This window comes from Anomaloglossus baeobatrachus, chromosome 2 (assembly GCF_048569485.1).
Source record: "Anomaloglossus baeobatrachus isolate aAnoBae1 chromosome 2, aAnoBae1.hap1, whole genome shotgun sequence".
Lineage (NCBI taxonomy): Eukaryota > Metazoa > Chordata > Amphibia > Anura > Aromobatidae > Anomaloglossus > Anomaloglossus baeobatrachus.
Genome location: NC_134354.1, coordinates 391113463 through 391132325, shown reverse-complemented (window position 1 = coordinate 391132325; position 18863 = coordinate 391113463). Strand labels below are relative to the sequence as shown.

The following is an 18863-nucleotide window of genomic DNA, read 5'->3' as shown; positions in this document are numbered from 1 at the left end:
CCCTGCGACAGAGAGTTGGGAAGGAGCCACCACTGAAGTGACGTCTTGGTTGCAAGGGAAAGAGAGACGTTCCTGTCGAGGGAAGCCGAACTCCTGTCCCATTTGCGAAGAATGTTCCATTGGAGTGGCCGAAGATGGAATTGCGCGAACGGGACTGCCTCTATAGCTGCCACCATCTTCCCCAGAAAGTGCATGAGGCGCCTTAAGGGGTGTGACTGACTCCGAAGAAGGGATTGCACCCCTGCCTGCAGAGAAAGCTGTTTGTCGCTCGGAAGCTTGACTAACGCTTGCTGGGTATGAAACTCCATCCCAAGGTACGTCAGTGATTGGGTCGGTGTCAACTTGGATTTCGGGAAGTTGATGATCCACCCGAACCGCTGGAGAGTCGCCAGAGCGACAGATAGACTTTGTTGACACGCCACCCGAGACGGGGCCCTGACTAGGAGATCGTTCAAGTAGGGAATCACCGAGTGGCCCTGAGAATGCAGGACCGCCACAACGGATGCCATGACTTTGGTGAAAACCCGTGGTGCTGTCGCCAAGCCGAAAGGCAATGCCACGAACTGGAGGTGTTCGTCCCCGAGGCGAAACGCAGGAAACGTTGATGCTCGGGTGCGATCGGTACATGGAGATAAGCATCCTTGATGTCGATCGATGCTAGGAAGTCTCCTTGTGACATTGAGGCGATGACCGAGCGGAGAGATTCCATCCGGAACCGTCTGGTTCTCACATGTCTGTTGAGTAGCTTGAGGTCCAGAACGGGACGGAATGACCCGTCCTTTTTTGGCACCACAAACAAGTTGGAGTAAAATCCGCGACCACGTTCCTGAAGGGGAACGGGGATCACAACTCCTTCCATCTTTAGAGCGGCTACTGCCTGAAAAAGTGCGTCGGCCTGAGCGGGGGGCGGAGAGGTTCTGAAGAAGCGAGCCACAGGACGAGAGCTGAACTCTATCCTGTAACCATGAGACAGAATGTCTCTCACCCATCGGTCTTGAACATGTGGCCACCAGGCGTTGGCGTCTGCCGCGTGTACGTTTGGGGAACCGAAACTGGTGTTTCTCCTGCTGAGACGCCGACTCCTCTACAGGAGGAGGCGGGGGAGAGAGATCTAACACCTGGTTGATGGACGAGATAAGATCATTTACTAAGGCGTCCCCCTCAGGTGTATCAAGGTTAAGGGCGACGTCGGGGTCAGAGCCCTGAGCTGCGACGTCCGCCTCGTCCTCCAGAGAGTCCTCAAGCTGGGATCCCGAGCAGCGAGAGGAAGTCGGGGAAGAGTCCCAGCGAGGCCGCTTAGCCGGTCTAGGACTACGGTCCGGGCAGGAGTCTTCCGCCTGAGACCGAGGGGCCAACCTATGAGCGCGCTGTGACGCGGACCGAGAGGGGCCTGGAGGCGACGAGCCAACAGGGGCCGGGGCCTGTGAAAGGTCCGGTCTGGACTGCAAAGCCTCTAGCAGCTTAGAAGACCATTTGTCCATAGACTGTGCAATGGATTGAGAAAGTGACTCAGAGAGTTTCTCAGCAAAAGAGGCGAACTCTGTCCCTGCAGCCTGGTCAGGGGGAGCAGGGGGGCTACATGAGCCGAGGGGCCCACCAGTGTCCGAGGCTCCGGCTGAGCAAGCGAAACAGGGGTCGAGCATTGCTCACAGTGAGGGTAGGTGGAACCCGCAGGTAACATAGCCCCACAAGAGGTACAGGCCGCAAAAAAACCCTGTGCCTTAGCAGCTTTGCTCCTTGTGGACGACATGCTGTTGTCTCCTAGGAGAGAGATCACTGAGGGTATATGGGAAAGGGGTATACAGCCCACCGAACAGATAGATATAGATATATACGTATCTAATCCGGCACCCTAGGGGGACCAGCACCGGGTGACTGGTGTGGCTTACCGACCGCTAACGAGCGGAGTGTGTCCTCCAGATTCCCTGCCTTGGATCCCCCGGAGCTGCAGAGCTGTTCACTGAGAATCCTCCACCGGCAGAATGCCAAAAAGAAGGGAATTTTGTTTACTTACCGTAAATTCCTTTTCTTCTAGCTCCAATTGGGAGACCCAGACAATTGGGTGTATAGCTACTGCCTCCGGAGGACAAACAAAGTATTACACTTAAAAGTGTAAAGCCCCTCCCCTCTGCTATACACCCGTGCATCACGGGCTCCTCAGTTTTGGTGCAAAAGCAGGAAGGAGGAAACTTATAAATTGGTCTAAGGTAAATTCAATCCGAAGGATGTTCGGAGAACTGAAACCATGACCAAGAACAATTCAATCTGAACATGTGTACACAAAGAAAACAACAGCCCGAAGGGCACAGGGGCGGGTGCTGGGTCTCCCAATTGGAGCTAGAAGAAAAGGAATTTACAGTAAGTAAACAAAATTCCCTTCTTCTTTGTCGCTCCATTGGGAGACCCAGACAATTGGGACGTCCAAAAGCTGTCCCTGGGTGGGTAAAATAATACCTCGTAATAGGGCCGTAAAACGGCTCCTTCCTACAGGTGGACCACCGCCGCCTGAAAGACCCGACTCCCTCAGCTGGCATCTGCCGAAGCGTAGGTATGCACTAGATAGTGCTTCGTGAAAGTGTGCAGACTCGACCAGGTAGTCGCCTGACACACCTGCCGAGCCGTAGCCTGGTGCAGCAATGCCCAGGACGCACCCATGGCTCTGGCGGAATGGGCCTCCAGCCTGAAGGGACCGGAAGCCCAGCAGAACGGTAGGCTTCAAGAATTGGTTCCTTGATCCACTGAGCCAAGTTGAGTTGAAAGCCTGCGACCCTTTACGCTGGCCAGCGACAAGGACAAAGAACGCATCCGAGCGGCGCAGGGGCGCCGTACGAGAAATGTAGAGCCTGAGTGCTCTCACCAGACCTAACAAGAGCAAATCCTTTTCACATCGGTGAACTGGATGAGGACACAACGAGGGTAAGGAGATGTCCTGATTGAGATGAAAAGGGAATACCACCTTATGGAGGAATTCCGGAACCGGACGCGGAACCACCTTGTCATGGTGAAACACCAGGAAAGGAGCCTTGCATGATAACGCTGCCAACTCAGACACTCTCCGAAGTGAGGTGACTGCTACTAGAAAAACCACTTTCTGCGAAAGACATGTGAGCGAAATATCCCTCACGACAAACCCTTTTCCAATCCGGATTGAAGAAGGACAGAAAAGTGGGCAAGGCAAATGGCCAGGGAGAAAAACCCCTGAGCAGAGCACCACGACAGGAAAATTTTCCACGTCCTGTGGTTGATCTTGGCGGACGTTGTTTTCCTAGCCTGTCTCATAGTGGCAATGACCTCTTGAGATAATCCTGAAGACGCTAGGATCCATGACTCAATGGCCACACAGTCAGGTTGAGGGCCGCAGAATTCAGATAGAAAAAACGGCCCTTGAGACAGCAAATCTGGTCGGTCTGGCAGTGCCCACGGTTGGCCGACCGTGAGATGCCACAGATTCGGGTACCACGACCTCCTCGGCCAGTCTGGAGCGACGAGGAGGCGCGGCGGCAGTCGGCCCTGATCTTGCGTAACACTCTGGGCAACAGTGCCAGAGGAGGAAACACATAAGGAAGCCGAAACTGCGACCAATCCTGAACTAAGGCGTCTGCCGCCAGAGCTCTGTGATCTTGAGATCGAGCCATGAATGTTGGGACCTTGTTGTTGTGCCGTGACGCCATTAGGTCCGGCATCCCCCAGCGGCAACAGATCTCCTGAAACACGTCCGAAGGGACCATTCCCCTGCGTCCATGCCCTGGCGACTGAGAAAATCTGCTTCCCAGTTTTCTTCGCCCGGGATGTGAACTGCGGATATGGTGGATGCTGTGGTTTCCACCCACTGCAGAATCCGCCGGACTTCCTGGAAGGCTTGCCGACTGCGTGTCCCACCTTGGTGGTTGATGTAAGCCACCGCTGTGGAGTTGTCCGACTGAATTCGGATCTGCTTGCCTTCCAGCCACTGCTGGAACGCTTTTAGGGCAAGATACACTGCCCTGATCTCCAGAACATTGATCTGAAGTGAGGACTCTTGCTGAGTCCACGTACCCTGAGCCCTGTGGTGGAGAAAAACTGCTGCCCACCCTGACAGACTCGCGTCCGTCGTGACCACCGCCCAGGATGGGGGTAGGAAGGATTTTCCCTTCGATAATGAGGTGGTAAGAAGCCACCCCCGAAGGGAAGCTTTGGTTGCCTGAGAGAGGGAGACGTCCCTGTCTAGGGACGTCGGCATCCTGTCCCACTTGCGTAGGATGTCCCATTGAAGTGGACGCAGGTGAAACTGCGCGAAAGGGCTGCTTCCATTGCTGCCACCATCTTCCCCAGGAAGTGCATGAGGCGCCTCAAGGGGTGCGACCGACCTTGAAGGAGAGATTGCACCCCTGTCAGTAGTGAACGCTGTTTGTCCAGCGGAAGCTTCACTATCGCTGGAAGAGTATGAAACTCCATGCCAAGATATGTCAGCGATTGGACCGGTGTCAGATTTGACTTTGGAAAATTGATGATCCACCCGAAACTCTGGAGAATCTCCAGAGTAACGTTGAGGCTGTGTTGGCATGCCTCTTGAGAGGGTGCCTTGACCAGCAGATCGTCTAAGTAAGGTATCACTGAGTGACCCTGAGAGTGGAGGACCGCAACTACTGTAGCCATGACCTTGGTGAAAACTCTTGGGGCTGTCGCCAGGCCGAACGGCAGTGCCGCGAACTGAAGGTGTTCGTCTTTTATGGCGAAGCGCAAGAAGCGCTGATGCTCTGGAGCAAATGGTACGTGGCGATAAGCATCCTTGATATCTATCGATGCTAGGAAATCTCCTTGGGACATTGAGGCGATGACGGAGCGGAGGGAGTCCATCCGGAATCGCCTGGTCCTTACGTGTTTGTTGAGCAGTTTTAGGTCCAAAACAGGACGGAAGGACCCGTCCTTCTTTGGAACCACAAACAGGTTGGAGTAGAAACCGTGACCCTGTTGCTGAAGAGGAACCGGGACCACCACTCCTTCTGCTTTCAGAATGCCCACCGCCTGCGGAAGAGCCTCGGCTCGCTCGGGAGGCGGAGATGTTCTGAAGAATCGAGTCGGAGGACGAGAGCTGAACTCTATCCTGTAACCGTGAGACAAAATGTCTCTCACCCAACGGTCTTTTACTTGTGGCAGCCAGGTGTCGCAAAAGCGGGAGAGCCTGCCACCGACTGAGGATGCGGTGTGAGGAGGCCGTAAGTCATGAGGAAGCCGCCTTAGTAGCGGCACCTCCGGCGGTCTTTTTAGGGCGTGATTTAGACCGCCATGCGTCGGAGTTCCTCTGATCCTTCTGAGGCCTTTTGGACGAGGAGAATTGGGACCTGCCCGTACCCCGAAAGGACCGAAACCCCGACTGTCTCCTCCTCTGTTGGGGTGTTTTTGGTTTGGCCTGGGGAAAGGATGTTTCCTTTCCCTTGGATTGTTTGATGATTTCATCCAATCTCTCACCAAACAAGCGGTCGCCAGAAAATGGCAAACCAGTTAAGCACTTTTTGGAAGCCGAATCTGCCTTCCATTCCCGTAGCCACAAGGCCCTGCGTATTGCCACCGAATTGTCGGCCGCAACCGCCGTACGGCTCGCAGAGTCCCGGACAGCATTAATAGCGTAGGACGCAAATGCCGATGTTTGAGAGGTTATGGACGCCACCTGCGGCGCAGACGTACGTGTGAGTGCGTCAATTTGCGCCTGACCAGCTGAGATAGCTTGGAGTGCCCATACGGCTGCGAATGCCGGAGCAAAGGACGCGCCGATAGCTTCATAGATGGATCTCATTAGGAGTTCTGTCTGTCCGTGGCATTTTTGAGCGTGGACCCGTCAGCCACTGTTATAAGACGTTTAGAGCCACGTCCGGACAGAGTCCTGGATTGCGACCTCCGCCCCATCCTCTAGAGGGTCCTCAACCCTTGAAGAAGTCGGGGAAGATTCCAAGCAAGGCTGCTTAGCCGGACTGGGACTGCGGTTCGTGCCGGAGTACCCCACGTCATAACTAGAGGCCACCCCAGGAACACGCTTCGTCGCAGACCGACAGAGGCCTGGGGCGATCTCGCAGTGCCCGGGGCCTGTTTAAGGGACCGGTCTGGACTGCAATCTCCTAGTCTCTTAGCCGACCACTTGTCCATAGCCTGAGACATGGATAGGGAAAATGACCCAGAGAGTTTCTTAGCAAGCTGTAACTCTGTCCCTGCCGCTTGGACCGGGAACGCCGGCGAAGCTGTTATCTGTGCAGTGCCTGTAATCTAGGCGCACAAGAGGTTAATATAAGCCAGTGTTTTGGCACCCTTACTCTTTAAGAGCAGACAACAGCCTGTCGTCCGCAGAGTAATCAGCGAGGGTATACAGCCAAAAACAATAATGCTGCCGAACAGTGAAATCATATAGATAGACACATATATATATATATATATATATATAGATATAGATATTGCGGCACCCAGGGGGTGACAACACCCTAGGAAGACCACCTTTGAAAAACTGCCCAGTGCTCAGTGAGGGGGAAGGAGGTAGCAACGTATGCTCCAGCCCTCCCTACGTTATGATGCAGGTGTCTGCAGGAATCCGGTGGTCTATAGGGATCAGTGTGGGGGGGCGGAGGACAGCGAGGTGTGCTCCAGCCCTCACTGTCGGCAACCCACCGACCCTCCCGCCCCTCTCCCTGACTGGCAGGCTCAGGGGCGGGAGTGTTAACCCACTAGGCCGCAAAAGCCGGGGATTCAAGTAAAACCGCGGCCGGCAAACATGCATGGTCGGCGCGGTAGTCCCGGACAAAGAATGCCCACCGCAATCGCAGCTGCGTCTGAGGCCAAGGTGCTTCAGGCACCGTGCCAACGGGGACACAGAGTACCTGTAGCTGCAGGGTGTCCCTGACGATACTCCGTCTCCGGCAGGGGCTGCGGATGTATGTAGCTTGTAGCCCTCAGATTCTCTGACCCGGATCTCCCTCAGCTGCAGCCAGAAGTGTTGAAAAAACATGGCTGACGGAGTTCTCTGAGGAGGAGGGAGGCATGGGCGTGTTCACACAAAAGTGCGGGAATCTGGTGCCCCAGCGTGGGTAGTGAGGGGGGCGGAGGACAGCTCAATGTACTACAGCCCTCACTGTCGGCGTCACACCGACCGTCCCGCCCTTTTTCCTGACTGGCAGGTCTGAGGGCGGGAGAATCCCATACTAGGCCGCAAAAAGCCGGGGATTAAAGTTGAAATCGCGGCCGACCGGCAGTGCACGGTCGGCGCGGTAGTCCCGGACCCACACGCACGCTGCAGTCGCTGCAGCGTCTGTGCCCAAGGTGCTTTATGCGCCGTCCCAACGGGGACACAGAGCACCTGGAATATGCGTTACTAGGCAGAAGCCGGAGACTAGAGTGTAAGCGCGGCCGGCCACAAGCGCGGTCCCGGCGCACTAACACGCCCAGCAGTGCTGCAGCGTGTACGACACAAGCGCGCCATGCGCCGTCCCCAAGGGGATACAGAGTACCTCGCAGTAGCAGGGCCATGTCCCTGACGATACTCAGCTCCTGTCCAGCAGATTCCCAGGGGCTGCGGAGGGAGCACGGTCCCAGTGTCTAGAGACCGATTATGGATCCCACTTCACCCAGAGCCCTGCAGGGATGGGGAAGGAAAAACAGCATGTGGGCTCCAGCCTCTGTACCCGCAATGGGTACCTCAACCTTAACAACACCCGACCAGAGTGGGGTGAGAAGGGAGAATGCTGGGGGCCCTATATGGGCCCACTTTTCTTCCATCCGAAATAGTCAGCAGCTGCTGCTGACTAAGTTGTGGAGCTATGCTTGCATGTGTGCCTCCTTCGCACAAAGCTTAAAAACTGAGGAGCCCGTGATGCACGGGAGGGTGTATAGCAGAGGGGAGGGGCTTTACACTTTTAAGTGTAATACTTTGTGTGTCCTCCGGAGGCAGTAGCTATACACCAAATTGTCTGGGTCTCCCAATGGAGCGACAAAGAAATGGCTGCCGGAGCTCTCAGGGGAGGAGTGGAGCCGTGGGCGGCGCCAGCAAAGTGCGGGAATCTGGGGTCCCCACAGTGATCAGTGAGGGGGGAGGAAACATGCAGGATGCTCCAGCCCTCACATCCGACGTCAGGTCGGTAATCCCGCCCTTACCCCTGACAGGCAGGCCCGGGGGCGGGATTTTTGCAACTAGGCCGCGATGAAGCCGGGGACTAAATTTGAGACCGCGCCCGACAAGCAGGCACGGTCGGCGCGGAAGTCCACCGGCCTCCTGAATTCAGCAGCCGCCGCGGCTTCCGGGAAGAAGGTGCGCTCCCTGCACAGTCCCCTATGGGGACACAGAGTACCTTTGAGTTGCAGGGCCCGGTCCCTGAGGTTGAAGAGGCTCCGGTCCGGCAGGTTCCCACAGGGGCTGCGGATGGAGCACGGTCCCAGTAAATGGATGACCGCTTAGGATCCCACTTCTACCAGAGCCGCTTAAGGGATGGTGAAGGAGACGGCATGTGGCTCCAGCCTCTGTACCCGCAATGGGTACTTCAACCTTAACAACACCGCCGACGTAGTGGGGTGAGAAGGGAACATGCCGGGGGCCCCGTGGTGGCCCTCTTTTCTTCCAACCGACATAACTAAGTTGAGAATGCATGAGTGGATGTGTGCCTCCTTCCACACAAAGCATAAAACTGAGGAACCCGTGATCCACGGGAGGGTGTATAGGCAGAGGGGAGGGGTTACACTTTTTAAAGTGTAATACTTTGTGTGGCCTCCGGAGGCAGAAGCTATACACCCAATTGTCTGGGTCTCCCAATGGAGCGACAAAGAAAAAATAAATAAAAAAAAAAAAAAGGTTTTCCACTAGGATGGTCATTACTGGTAGCCCTAAAATGGTTACTGCCTGCTTCTGGGCGCTACAGATCAGCCCTTGTTAGGCCGGCTTCTCACTTGCGATTTTCTCGCAGTAGTGCAATGCGAGAAATTCTAGCATTGCACTCTGACACATGTTAATCAATGAGGCAGCTCCCATCTGCTATTTTTTTCTCAGTCCAAATCGGACTGAGAAAAAAAAAAAAAAAAGGAAGCATGCTGCTTTTTGGAGAGTTTCTTGCGCGAGTCTCTCCAATGCAACTCTAAGGGACGGGTAAATAAACGGATGTCACATGGACCGGCACTCACAGCATCCTAGTGACATTCATTTTTCTAAATACATTTATCGCATGTTTCACAAAACACTGGAAATGAGTGAGGTCTCACAATGTCGGTCAATCTCTCTCTGTCTCCATTCTCTCTGTCGGTCTCTCTGTTGGTGTCTCTCTCTCTCTGTCCATGTCGGTCTATTCCTTTCCCCCCCTCTCTTATACTCACCGATCCCCGATCACCAGCGCGGCGCTGCACGGCGTTCACACTGCTCCGGCGGCTTCTCCTCTTTTGAAAAAGCCGGCTGTTCATTATTCAATCTCGTATTCCCTGCTTTACCCGCCCACCGGCGCCTATGATTGGTTGCAGTCAGACACACCCCCACGATGAGTGACAGGTGTCTCACTGCAACCAATCATAGCTGCCGGTGGGCGGGTCTATATCATGCAGTAAAATAAATAATTAAAAAAACAAAAGGCATGCGGATCCCCCCAATTTTAATACCAGCCACGGTAAAGCCACACGGCTGAAGGCTAGTATTGTCAGGATGGGGAGCCCCACGCTATGGGGAGCCAACCACCCTAACAATATCAGCCAGCAGCCGCCCGGAATAGCAGCATCCATTAGATGCGTCAGTCCCGGGACTGTACCCGACCATCCCGAATTGCCCTGGTGTGGTGGCAATCGAGGTAATAAGGAGTTAATGGCAGCAGCCCATAGCTGCCACTAAGTCCTAGATTAATCATGGCAGGCGTCTCCCCGAGATACCTTCCATGATTAACCTGTAAGTTTAAGAAAATGAAGACATACACCAAAAAATACACCAAATACACCAAAAAAAAAAAAAAAAAAAAACCCTCTTTCACCACTTTATTCAAGTCCCCAAATACCCTTCCATGTCCGACGTAATCCACAGAGATCCCTCGACGCTGTCCGCTCTGCTACATCGGAAGATGACAGAGAGCTGTCACAGACCACGACCGCTCTCTGTGAGCTCCCCGCAGCGACTGAAGTGAGTCGCGCTATCAGCGATGACGTCACTCAGGTTACCCGCGGCCACAGATCTCAGCGGGAGGACTTCTGCTGTGGCCGCGGGTAATCTCAGTGACGGCACCGCTGATCACACGGCTCACTGCAGTCACTCACGGGATTTGCGGTCACCGGCGAGACCTTCACCGGTGACCGAAAATCAAGGGTCATACCACACAGACAGAGCCGCAGGATGACAATGAAGTCGGGTGAAGTTCATCTGACTTCATTCTAATCGTGCGGCTCTGTCTGTGTCTGCTGTCAGCAGCCATGTAGCATAGCTGAATGGAAGATGACATAGTAAAAACGGATCCCATACGCATCAAACACGCATTGCACACGCACTGCAATCCTGAGAAAAATTCCAGGATCACAGTGCAGTTGCATTGCACACTGATCATAAAGTGAAATGAAATCGTCCAACTTTTTATCATGCAACTCGGACCGATTTTACACGCATAAGTGTGTTTCCAGCCTTAAGGGGAACCTGACATGTGAAAAAAAACATTGCTAACCTGCAGAAGTGGGGTTACTGTGCAGTTTGCCCGATGTCTGCACATTGACCTCACTGACGGCAGGAAATTAACTTTAATCCTTCCGACAGCGTTTCAGTTTCAGTCATATGGATGAATAAAGTGGTTATAAACCTTCCCAATACTTCTATGGGAATAAACACATTAATCATGCACTCAAACAGAGGAGTGGTTCAAAATGATACAGAAAACTCACTCTTATTTATCTGGAGTGTGAGACTAATGTTGAAAACCAACACAATTAGACAGTGGTCCAATTGGTTTCATACAGTCCCCAACACTCGAAAGGGAGTCCTGGATCAACCAGTCTTGAAGTCTCCGGACATGTTTCACCATTTTAGGATCATCAGGGGAGGAGTAACAGTAAACCTCAAAACTTCAAAGGGCTGTCAACCATAAGGATAATCCCAAGCCTGGCCATAAATGGACCGGTATAGACTGGATAGCTTTTATCTATATACCAGTCCATTTATGACCAGGCTTAGGATTAGCCTTACGGTTAATAGCCCTGTGAAAATGTGATATTTTAAACATTCACAGTGCTGCCTTTTCTATGATTTAAAATTTGTGATTTGTTGTTGTCATACGTGGATAATGTTATTGTGTATCCCAGGTGCTATCTAGTTCAGTCATGTGGGAAGTGTCCATTCACTCACTGCTTTGTGTATGCAGAGTGGCGGCTGTAACTGCGCCCCCTTCACTGACTGATGGCCGCTCAGCATTACACTCAACTATCAGTCCTTGTAGGGGGCGTGGTTCCGGCGCCACTCTCAATACACAAAGCGGTGACTCAACCTGCACCGCCCCCATGACTGAAACCGGAATGCTGCCGGGAGGATTAAAGTTCTTTTCCTCCCAACAGCAGATTTTAAAGTGAAGGCGCCGGGCAGATTTCAATTGCTATTAACCTGCAAATTAACCCAATATCTGCAGGTTAATAGTGCTTTTTATGTGACATTTACCCTTTAAAGGGAACCTGACAACTGATACATGCTGCCCAGACTGTGGGCAACATGTATCAGCCACTGGCTTTATTACTCCAAGCAGATATGTTTAACTCTGAAACACTTAGAAAAATACACTTTTAAAAGCCGCTGGGGACTAAGCTGCACTCAAGACTAGTCAGCCAAGTGAGCCTCTAGCGGCTTCTCCCTGCCCCAGACTGACAGGGCTCAGCCTATTTGTGAACTTAGGCAGATACCTACCAGTTGACGGGGAGAAGCTGCTGGGGACCCGCATTTCTGACTAGTCTGCCATAGGGCTCAGACCTCGGAGTCTAACATATCTGGCTGGGATAATACAGCCAGTGGCTGATACATGCTGCCCTCAGTTTGGACAGCATTTATCAGCTGTCAGGTGCCCTTTAATCTGAATAGGAGCTTAGCTGCATTTCCCTGCAGATGCCACTAAGCAGTGTGCAGCGCTGTGGTTATCTGCTCCACAAACTGAGTATATCTGGCTGCTGATCAGTAGGGGTGCTGTACCCCACTGATCTAATATTGACTCTCGTTATCCATTTAAAAAGAGAATTTTGTTTACTTACCGTAAATTCTTTTTCTAATAGTTCCGTATTGGGAGACCCAGACATTGGGTGTATAGCTTCTGCCTCCGGAGGACACACAAAGTACTACACTAAAAAAGTGTAGCTCCTCCCTCTGAGCATATACACCCCCTGGATAACCAAATCTAGCCAGTTTAGTGCAAAAGCTGAAGGAGAATAGCCACCCACAAGTAGAGATAGAGCAAGAACCGGAACAACCGGAGCCTCTGTCTACAACAACAGCCGGTGATAACACGCGGAACAAGAAAATGCCGACAGGCAACAGGGAGGGTGCTAGGTCTCCCAATACGGAACTATAAGAAAAAGAATTTACGGTAAGTAAACAAAATTCTCTTTTTCTTTATCGTTCCTATGGGAGACCCAGACATTGGGACGTCTCAAAGTAGTCCATGGGTGGGAATAAACAGAAAACTGGGAAGTAGGCGGAACCTAACTTCACAAATGGGCGACAGCCGCCTGAAGGATGCGTCTGCCCAAGCTCGCATCTGCCGGAGCATGAGCATGCACTTGGTAGTGCTTTGAAAAGGTATGCCGACTAGTCCAAGTGGCAGCCTGACAGACCTGCTGAGCCGTAGCCTGGTGCCTGAAAGCCCAAGAGGCACCGACAGCTCTGGCCGAGTGTGCCTTGATCCCCGGCGGGGGAGGCACCTGAGTACACTGGTAGGCATCGGAAATGGCCGACCTAACCCAACGAGCTAAGATCGGCTTAGAAGCCGAGAGGCCCTTACGCCGACCTGTGGTTAGCACAAAAAGAGAGGTGCACCGCCTAAGAACAGCGGTGCGAGACACATAGATCCGGAGCGCCCGCACCAGATCCAGAGTATGCAACGCTTTTTCAAAGCGATGAACAGGAGCCGGACAAAAGGAAGGCAGGGAAATGTCCTGGTTAAGGTGGAAAGGAGAAACCACCTTAGGGAGAAAGTCCGGAGTCGGACGGAGAACCACCTTGTCTTGATGAAAAACCAAAAAAGGTGACTCCGAAGAGAGCACAGCCAAATCAGAGACTCTCCTGAGGGAAGTTATGGCCACTAGAAAGACCACTTTCTGTGAAAGACGAGACAAAGAAACCTCCCTAAGAGGCTCAAAGGGGGGTTTCTGCAAGGCCGTGAGGACCAGATTGAGGTCCCAGGGATCCAAGGGCCGCCGGTAAGGCGGAATGATGTGAGACGCGCCCTGCATGAAGGTGCGCACCTGAGCCAGCCGGGCGATACGCCACTGGAACAACACTGACAGAGCCGAGACCTGTCCCTTGAGGGAATTGAGGGATAGTCCTAGCTGCAGACCGGACTGTAGAAAGGACAGGAGGGTCGGCAAGGAAAAAGGCCAAGGAGCATGGCCGGAAGAGCGACACCAGGACAGGAAAATTCTCCAGGTCCTGTGATAGATTTTGGCCGAGGAAGACTTCCGAGCCCGAGTCATAGTGGAAATGACTTCAGGAGGAATACCAGAAGCCGTCAAGATCCAGGACTCAAGAGCCACGCCGGCAATCTGAGAGCCGCAGAATTCTGGCGGAAAAACGGACCTTGTGAGAGAAGGTCTGGACGGTCCGGGAGATGCCACGGCACCTCTACGGACAGATGGAGCAGGTCTGGGTACCAAGCTCGCCTGGGCCAGTCCGGAGCAATGAGGATAACTCGACGGCCCTCCATTCTGATCTTGCGCAGGACTCTGGGCAAGAGAGCTAGAGGGGGAAACACGTAGGACAGACGAAACTGGGACCAATCTTGAACCAGAGCGTCCGCTGCAAAGGCCTGAGGATCGTGGGAGCGAGCCACGTAAACCGGAACCTTGTTGTTGTGCCGGGATGCCATTAGATCCACTTCCGGAGTGCCCCACTTGCGGCAGATTGACCGAAACACTGCCGGATGCAGGGACCACTCGCCACTGTCAACGGTTTGACGGCTGAGATAATCTGCCTCCCAGTTTTCCACGCCTGGGATGTGGACTGCGGATATGGTGGACTTGGAGTCCTCCGTCCACTGAAGGATGCGTTGAACCTCCAACATTGCCAGGCGGCTGCGTGTCCCGCCTTGGTGATTGATGTAGGCAACCGTGTCGCGTTGTCTGACTGGACTCGGATGTGCTTGTCCGCCAACAGGTGGTGAAAGGCTAAGAGAGCTAGAAGCACAGCTCTGATTTCCAGCACATTGATCGAGAGGGCTGATTCGGACGGAGTCCAAGTGCCCTGCGCTCTGTGGTGGAGATATACTGCTCCCCAGCCGGATAGACTGGCATCCGTGGTGAGGATCACCCAGGACGGGGCCAGGAAGGAGCGTCCCTGAGACAGAGAGAGGGGCCGAAGCCACCACTGAAGGGAGCCCCTGGTCTATGGCGACAGAGCCACTAACCTGTGCAAGGAGGAAGTCCGCTTGTCCCAACAGCGGAGAATGTCCAGCTACAGAGGACGCAGATGGAACTGGGCAAAGGGAACCGCTTCCATTGACGCCACCATCTGACCCAGCACCTGCATTAGGTGCCTGATGGAATGACGGCGGGGCCTCAGCAAAGAGTGCACCGCCAGATGGAGGGACTGCTGTTTGACTAAGGGCAGCTTCACAAGTGCCGGCAGAGTGTCGAATTGCATCCCTAGGTACGTGAGCTTCTGGGTCGGAGTCAGAGTGGATTTGGGCAGATTGACAAGCCACCCGAATTGGACTAGAGTGGCGAGAGTGAGTGAGACACTCCGCTGACAGTCTGCACTGGATGGAGCCTTGACTAGAAGGTCGTCCAGGTAAGGAAACACTGCCAACCCCTGGAGGTGCAGAACCGCAACCACTGCTGCCATGACCTTGGTGAATACTCGAGGGGCCGTGGCTAACCCAAAGGGGAGAGCCACGAATTGGAAATGTTCCTCTCCGATTGCAAAACGTAGCCAACGCTGGTGTGAAACTGCAATTGGCACATGCAGATAGGCATCTCTGATGTCGATGGATGCCAGAAAATCTCCTTGGGTCATTGAGGCAATGACTGATCGCAGAGACTCCATGCGAAAATGCCGCACCTGAACATGCTTGTTGAGAAGCTTGAGATCCAGGATGGGCCGGAAGGAACCGTCCTTTTTGGGAACTAGGAAGAGATTTGAGTAGAAAACTCTGAACCGTTCCCGGGCGGGAACCGGTACAATTACTCTGTTGGCCTGCAAGGATGCCACGGCCTGAGAGAAGGCGGCGGCCTTGGAGCAGGGGGGAGTTGACAGAAAAAATCTGTTTGGCGGGCTGGAAGAGAAGTCTATCCTGTAGCCGTGGGAGATGATATCCCGCACCCACTGATCGGAGACGTGTTGAAACCACACGTCGCCAAAGTGGGAGAGCCTGCCACCGACCAAAGACGTTGCTGGCGCGGGCAGATAGTCAAGAGGAGGCTGCTTTAGTGGCAGCAGCTCCTGCGGTCTTCTGAGGACGCCAGTTGGGTTTTTGGTCCTTGGCTGAGTTAGTGGACGAGGCCGAGGGCTTAGAGGACGACCAATTAGAGGAACGAAAGGAACGAAACCTCGACTGGTTCCTGCCCTGGACAGGTTTCCTGGTTTTAGTTTGTGGCATGGAAGTACTCTTCCCGCCAGTACCTTCCTTAATAATTTCATCCAGTTGTTCACCGAACAGCCTGGACCCAGCAAAAGGGAGCCCAGCAAGGTACTTCTTTGAAGAAGCGTCTGCCTTCCACTCTCGAAGCCACAAGATCCTGCGGATAGCGAGGGAATTAGCCGAAGCCACCGCAGTGCGGTGAGAAGCTTCCAGCATGGCAGACATGGCATAGGATGAAAAAGCTGAAGCTTGGTAAGTTAAGGCAACCATTTCGGGCATAGATTCCCTGGTGAGGGAATGCATCTCCTCTAGAGAAGCAGAGATGGCTTTGAGAGCCCACACTGCTGCAAAAGATGGGGAGAACGAGGCCCCTGCCGCCTCATATACAGATTTGGCCAGAAGGTCAACCTGGCGGTCAGTGGAATCTTTAAGAGAGGTGCCATCAGCCACTGATACAACTGTCCGGGCTGAGAGTCTAGACACCGGAGGGTCTACCTTTGGTGAATGAGCCCACTCCTTGACCACCTCTGGTGGAAAGGGAAAACGGTCATCAGAACCACGCTTTGGGAAGCGTTTGTCAGGACAGGCCCTAGGCTTGGTCACAGTGGCCTGAAAACTGGAGTGGTTAAAGAACACACTCCTTGTCCTCTTAGGCAAGGTAAACTGGTGCTTTTCTGCCAGAGAGGGTTGCTCCTCTGATACTGGCGGATTGAGGTCCAGTACAGAATTAATGGACGCAATCAAATCACTAACATCTGAGTCACTTTCGGACAGATCAATGGGGCACATGGAGGCCGCCTCCAAGCCCCCAGTAACGGCATCCTCCTCGTCCTGCGAGTCAGCTCTTGAATCAGAGCCGCGGGACGAGGAAAGAGAGGGAGCCCTGCGTCTCCTCTTAGGAGGACGGGGTCTGGGACCAGATGAAGAATCCTCTGTGAGCTCCGCTGAGAGAGCCCTAGCAGCAGAGGTGACCTGAGAAGGGGGCTGATGCATGTTCAGCAAAGTCCGGGACAGCTGTCCCATGGAGTCGGCAAAAGACTGGGAGATTGACCTAGAGAAGGATTCTACCCAAGCCGGGGGTTCAGCCACCGGAGCCGGAGCAGCCGGAGGGACCACTGTGGGTGCGATTCCAGGCTGAGGCATTGTCAGGTTAGAGCAGGCATCACAATGTGGATATGTGCTCGGTTCAGGCAGCACGAGCTTACATGCAGTGCATATTGAGTACAGCCTTGCAGCCTTGCTCCTTGTGTGAGACATGCTGCTGAAGTGGGGGCTCTGAGCCAGGATGACCCCCAGAGAGTATATAAGCAGGTCCACAACCGGAGGTTGTGGCGTACCAGACCGTGTGTGTGCCCTCCAGATCCCACAGCCCGGACCCCCAGACAGATTAGCAGGGATGCTGCAGCCAGTGCCGATCGCTGAGAGAACGCTGATAAAATGGCGCCGGAGCGAGGAGAGGGGGCGGGACCTACTGTGAGAGCGGGATCTGGAGGGCAAAGGAGATTTACAGGGGAGGGGACATTTACTCAGAGAGGAGTGTCCCTCCCCTGTGCCGAACGGCCGCTGGGCGGAGCCGCACTGTCCCTCTGCATGATTGACATGCAAGGGCAGTGAAATCGAAACTAGGCCTCAGGCGAAGCCGGGGCCTAAATTTAAGCGCTGCGGCCGGCGCGCAGGCTCCATCAGCGCGGTTCTCAGGTGACAACCAGAGAACCGGCCGGAAATGTCAGAACAGTTACACAGCACACTCTCCCCAACAATAAAATACAAGGGACCCCCCCGAACATAAACGTCTCAGATACTTAGCTTGTGAGACGCAGGGTTTCAAGTCCCTGGGGATGAGTGCTCCGTCCGGCAGGATCCTGAAGGGCTGCGGATGGAGACCGGCCTCCTGCAAAGCAGGGAGAACCGTGCTGGCTCCCACTTCAAGCCAGAGCCCGAGGGATGGTGAAGGAGCGCGGCATGTAAGGCTCCAGCCCTGGAATCAACCTTAACAACACCGCCGACACAGTGGGGTGAGAAGTGACATGCCGGGAGTCCAGGCTTGGACCCGCTTTTCTTCAAAAACTTTCCAAAATGAAAAATCAGATGAGAATGCATGTGTGGATGTATGCCTCCTGAACACAAAGCAATGAACTGGCTAGATTTGGTTATCCAGGGGGTGTATATGCTCAGAGGGAGGAGCTACACTTTTTTAGTGTAGTACTTTGTGTGTCCTCCGGAGGCAGAAGCTATACACCCAATGTCTGGGTCTCCCATAGGAACGATAAAGAAATACATTTTTTAGCACTACAGTTTTTCCATCAATATGTCAAAATTAAATACTATCTGCACTATTTTAGACATTATTCATGCACCACAAACCATTTTATTGATCCACAATATATAATTGTGAAAAAAAAGTGGAAATTATGAAGAAAAAAAATGCACAATTATTGAACAGAAAAGCTAATCGTCTTTACTTGCAAACTTATAAATGCAGATGGTAAAGGAGTTCTCATGAGCTAGCATGTAACCACGGCTTGCTTGTGTACGTATATTATGTTCCCCAGCAATACGCTGTTTTGACATCGTTGTTGGGTTACCAAGTTGGAGCTGAGCAGATCAGGCACATCTGCACATCAGGGCCTGTGCTAGAGACCTGCTAACTATATACCTGGGGGGTTTCTCCCAAATCCCTGCAGAACATATTTCCTATAAATGATGAAGTGAAAGTAGATACAAGAATAAACAGTTTGCATTCTCTCATTACATAAAAGGCACAACGGTTGTTTATTCCAGCCTTGATATTTGCTTACCTCCGTGTCGGGCTGCCACCTCTCTGACGCCTTCTGAAGCTTAAGTTTGGACCACACTAGAAAAAACATGCAGAAGAATTAAATGCCAGCAGAACGATCTATAGTCTCATGGCAAAAAAAATAATATATCCAATGAAACATTTTGTAGAAGCAGAACAACAAATGTGTGAAAAGAAACAATGTATTAGCTGAAGGTATTTTATTACAAACTGTGTGGGATACAAAGTTTATTACATTCGCTGGCACTATACTTTCCCTCGCAGTGTCCGCAGCAATAATGTAATATGGAATTTCTAGTAAAAGAACTAGCTAGTCAAATATTTCAAGTGTG

General features: G+C 53.0%; 1 protein-coding gene across 1 annotated transcript in view; it reads right to left on the bottom strand.

The window, feature by feature from the left end:
- The window catches only part of SF3A3 (splicing factor 3a subunit 3), a 150493-nt gene that overhangs the window by 4178 nt on the left and 127452 nt on the right, over positions 1 to 18863 (bottom strand). Inside the window, exon 16 of the mRNA XM_075334102.1 lies at positions 18533 to 18588. Coding sequence (XP_075190217.1) covers positions 18533 to 18588 — 56 coding nt within the window. The remainder of the gene's footprint in view (positions 1 to 18532; positions 18589 to 18863) is intronic.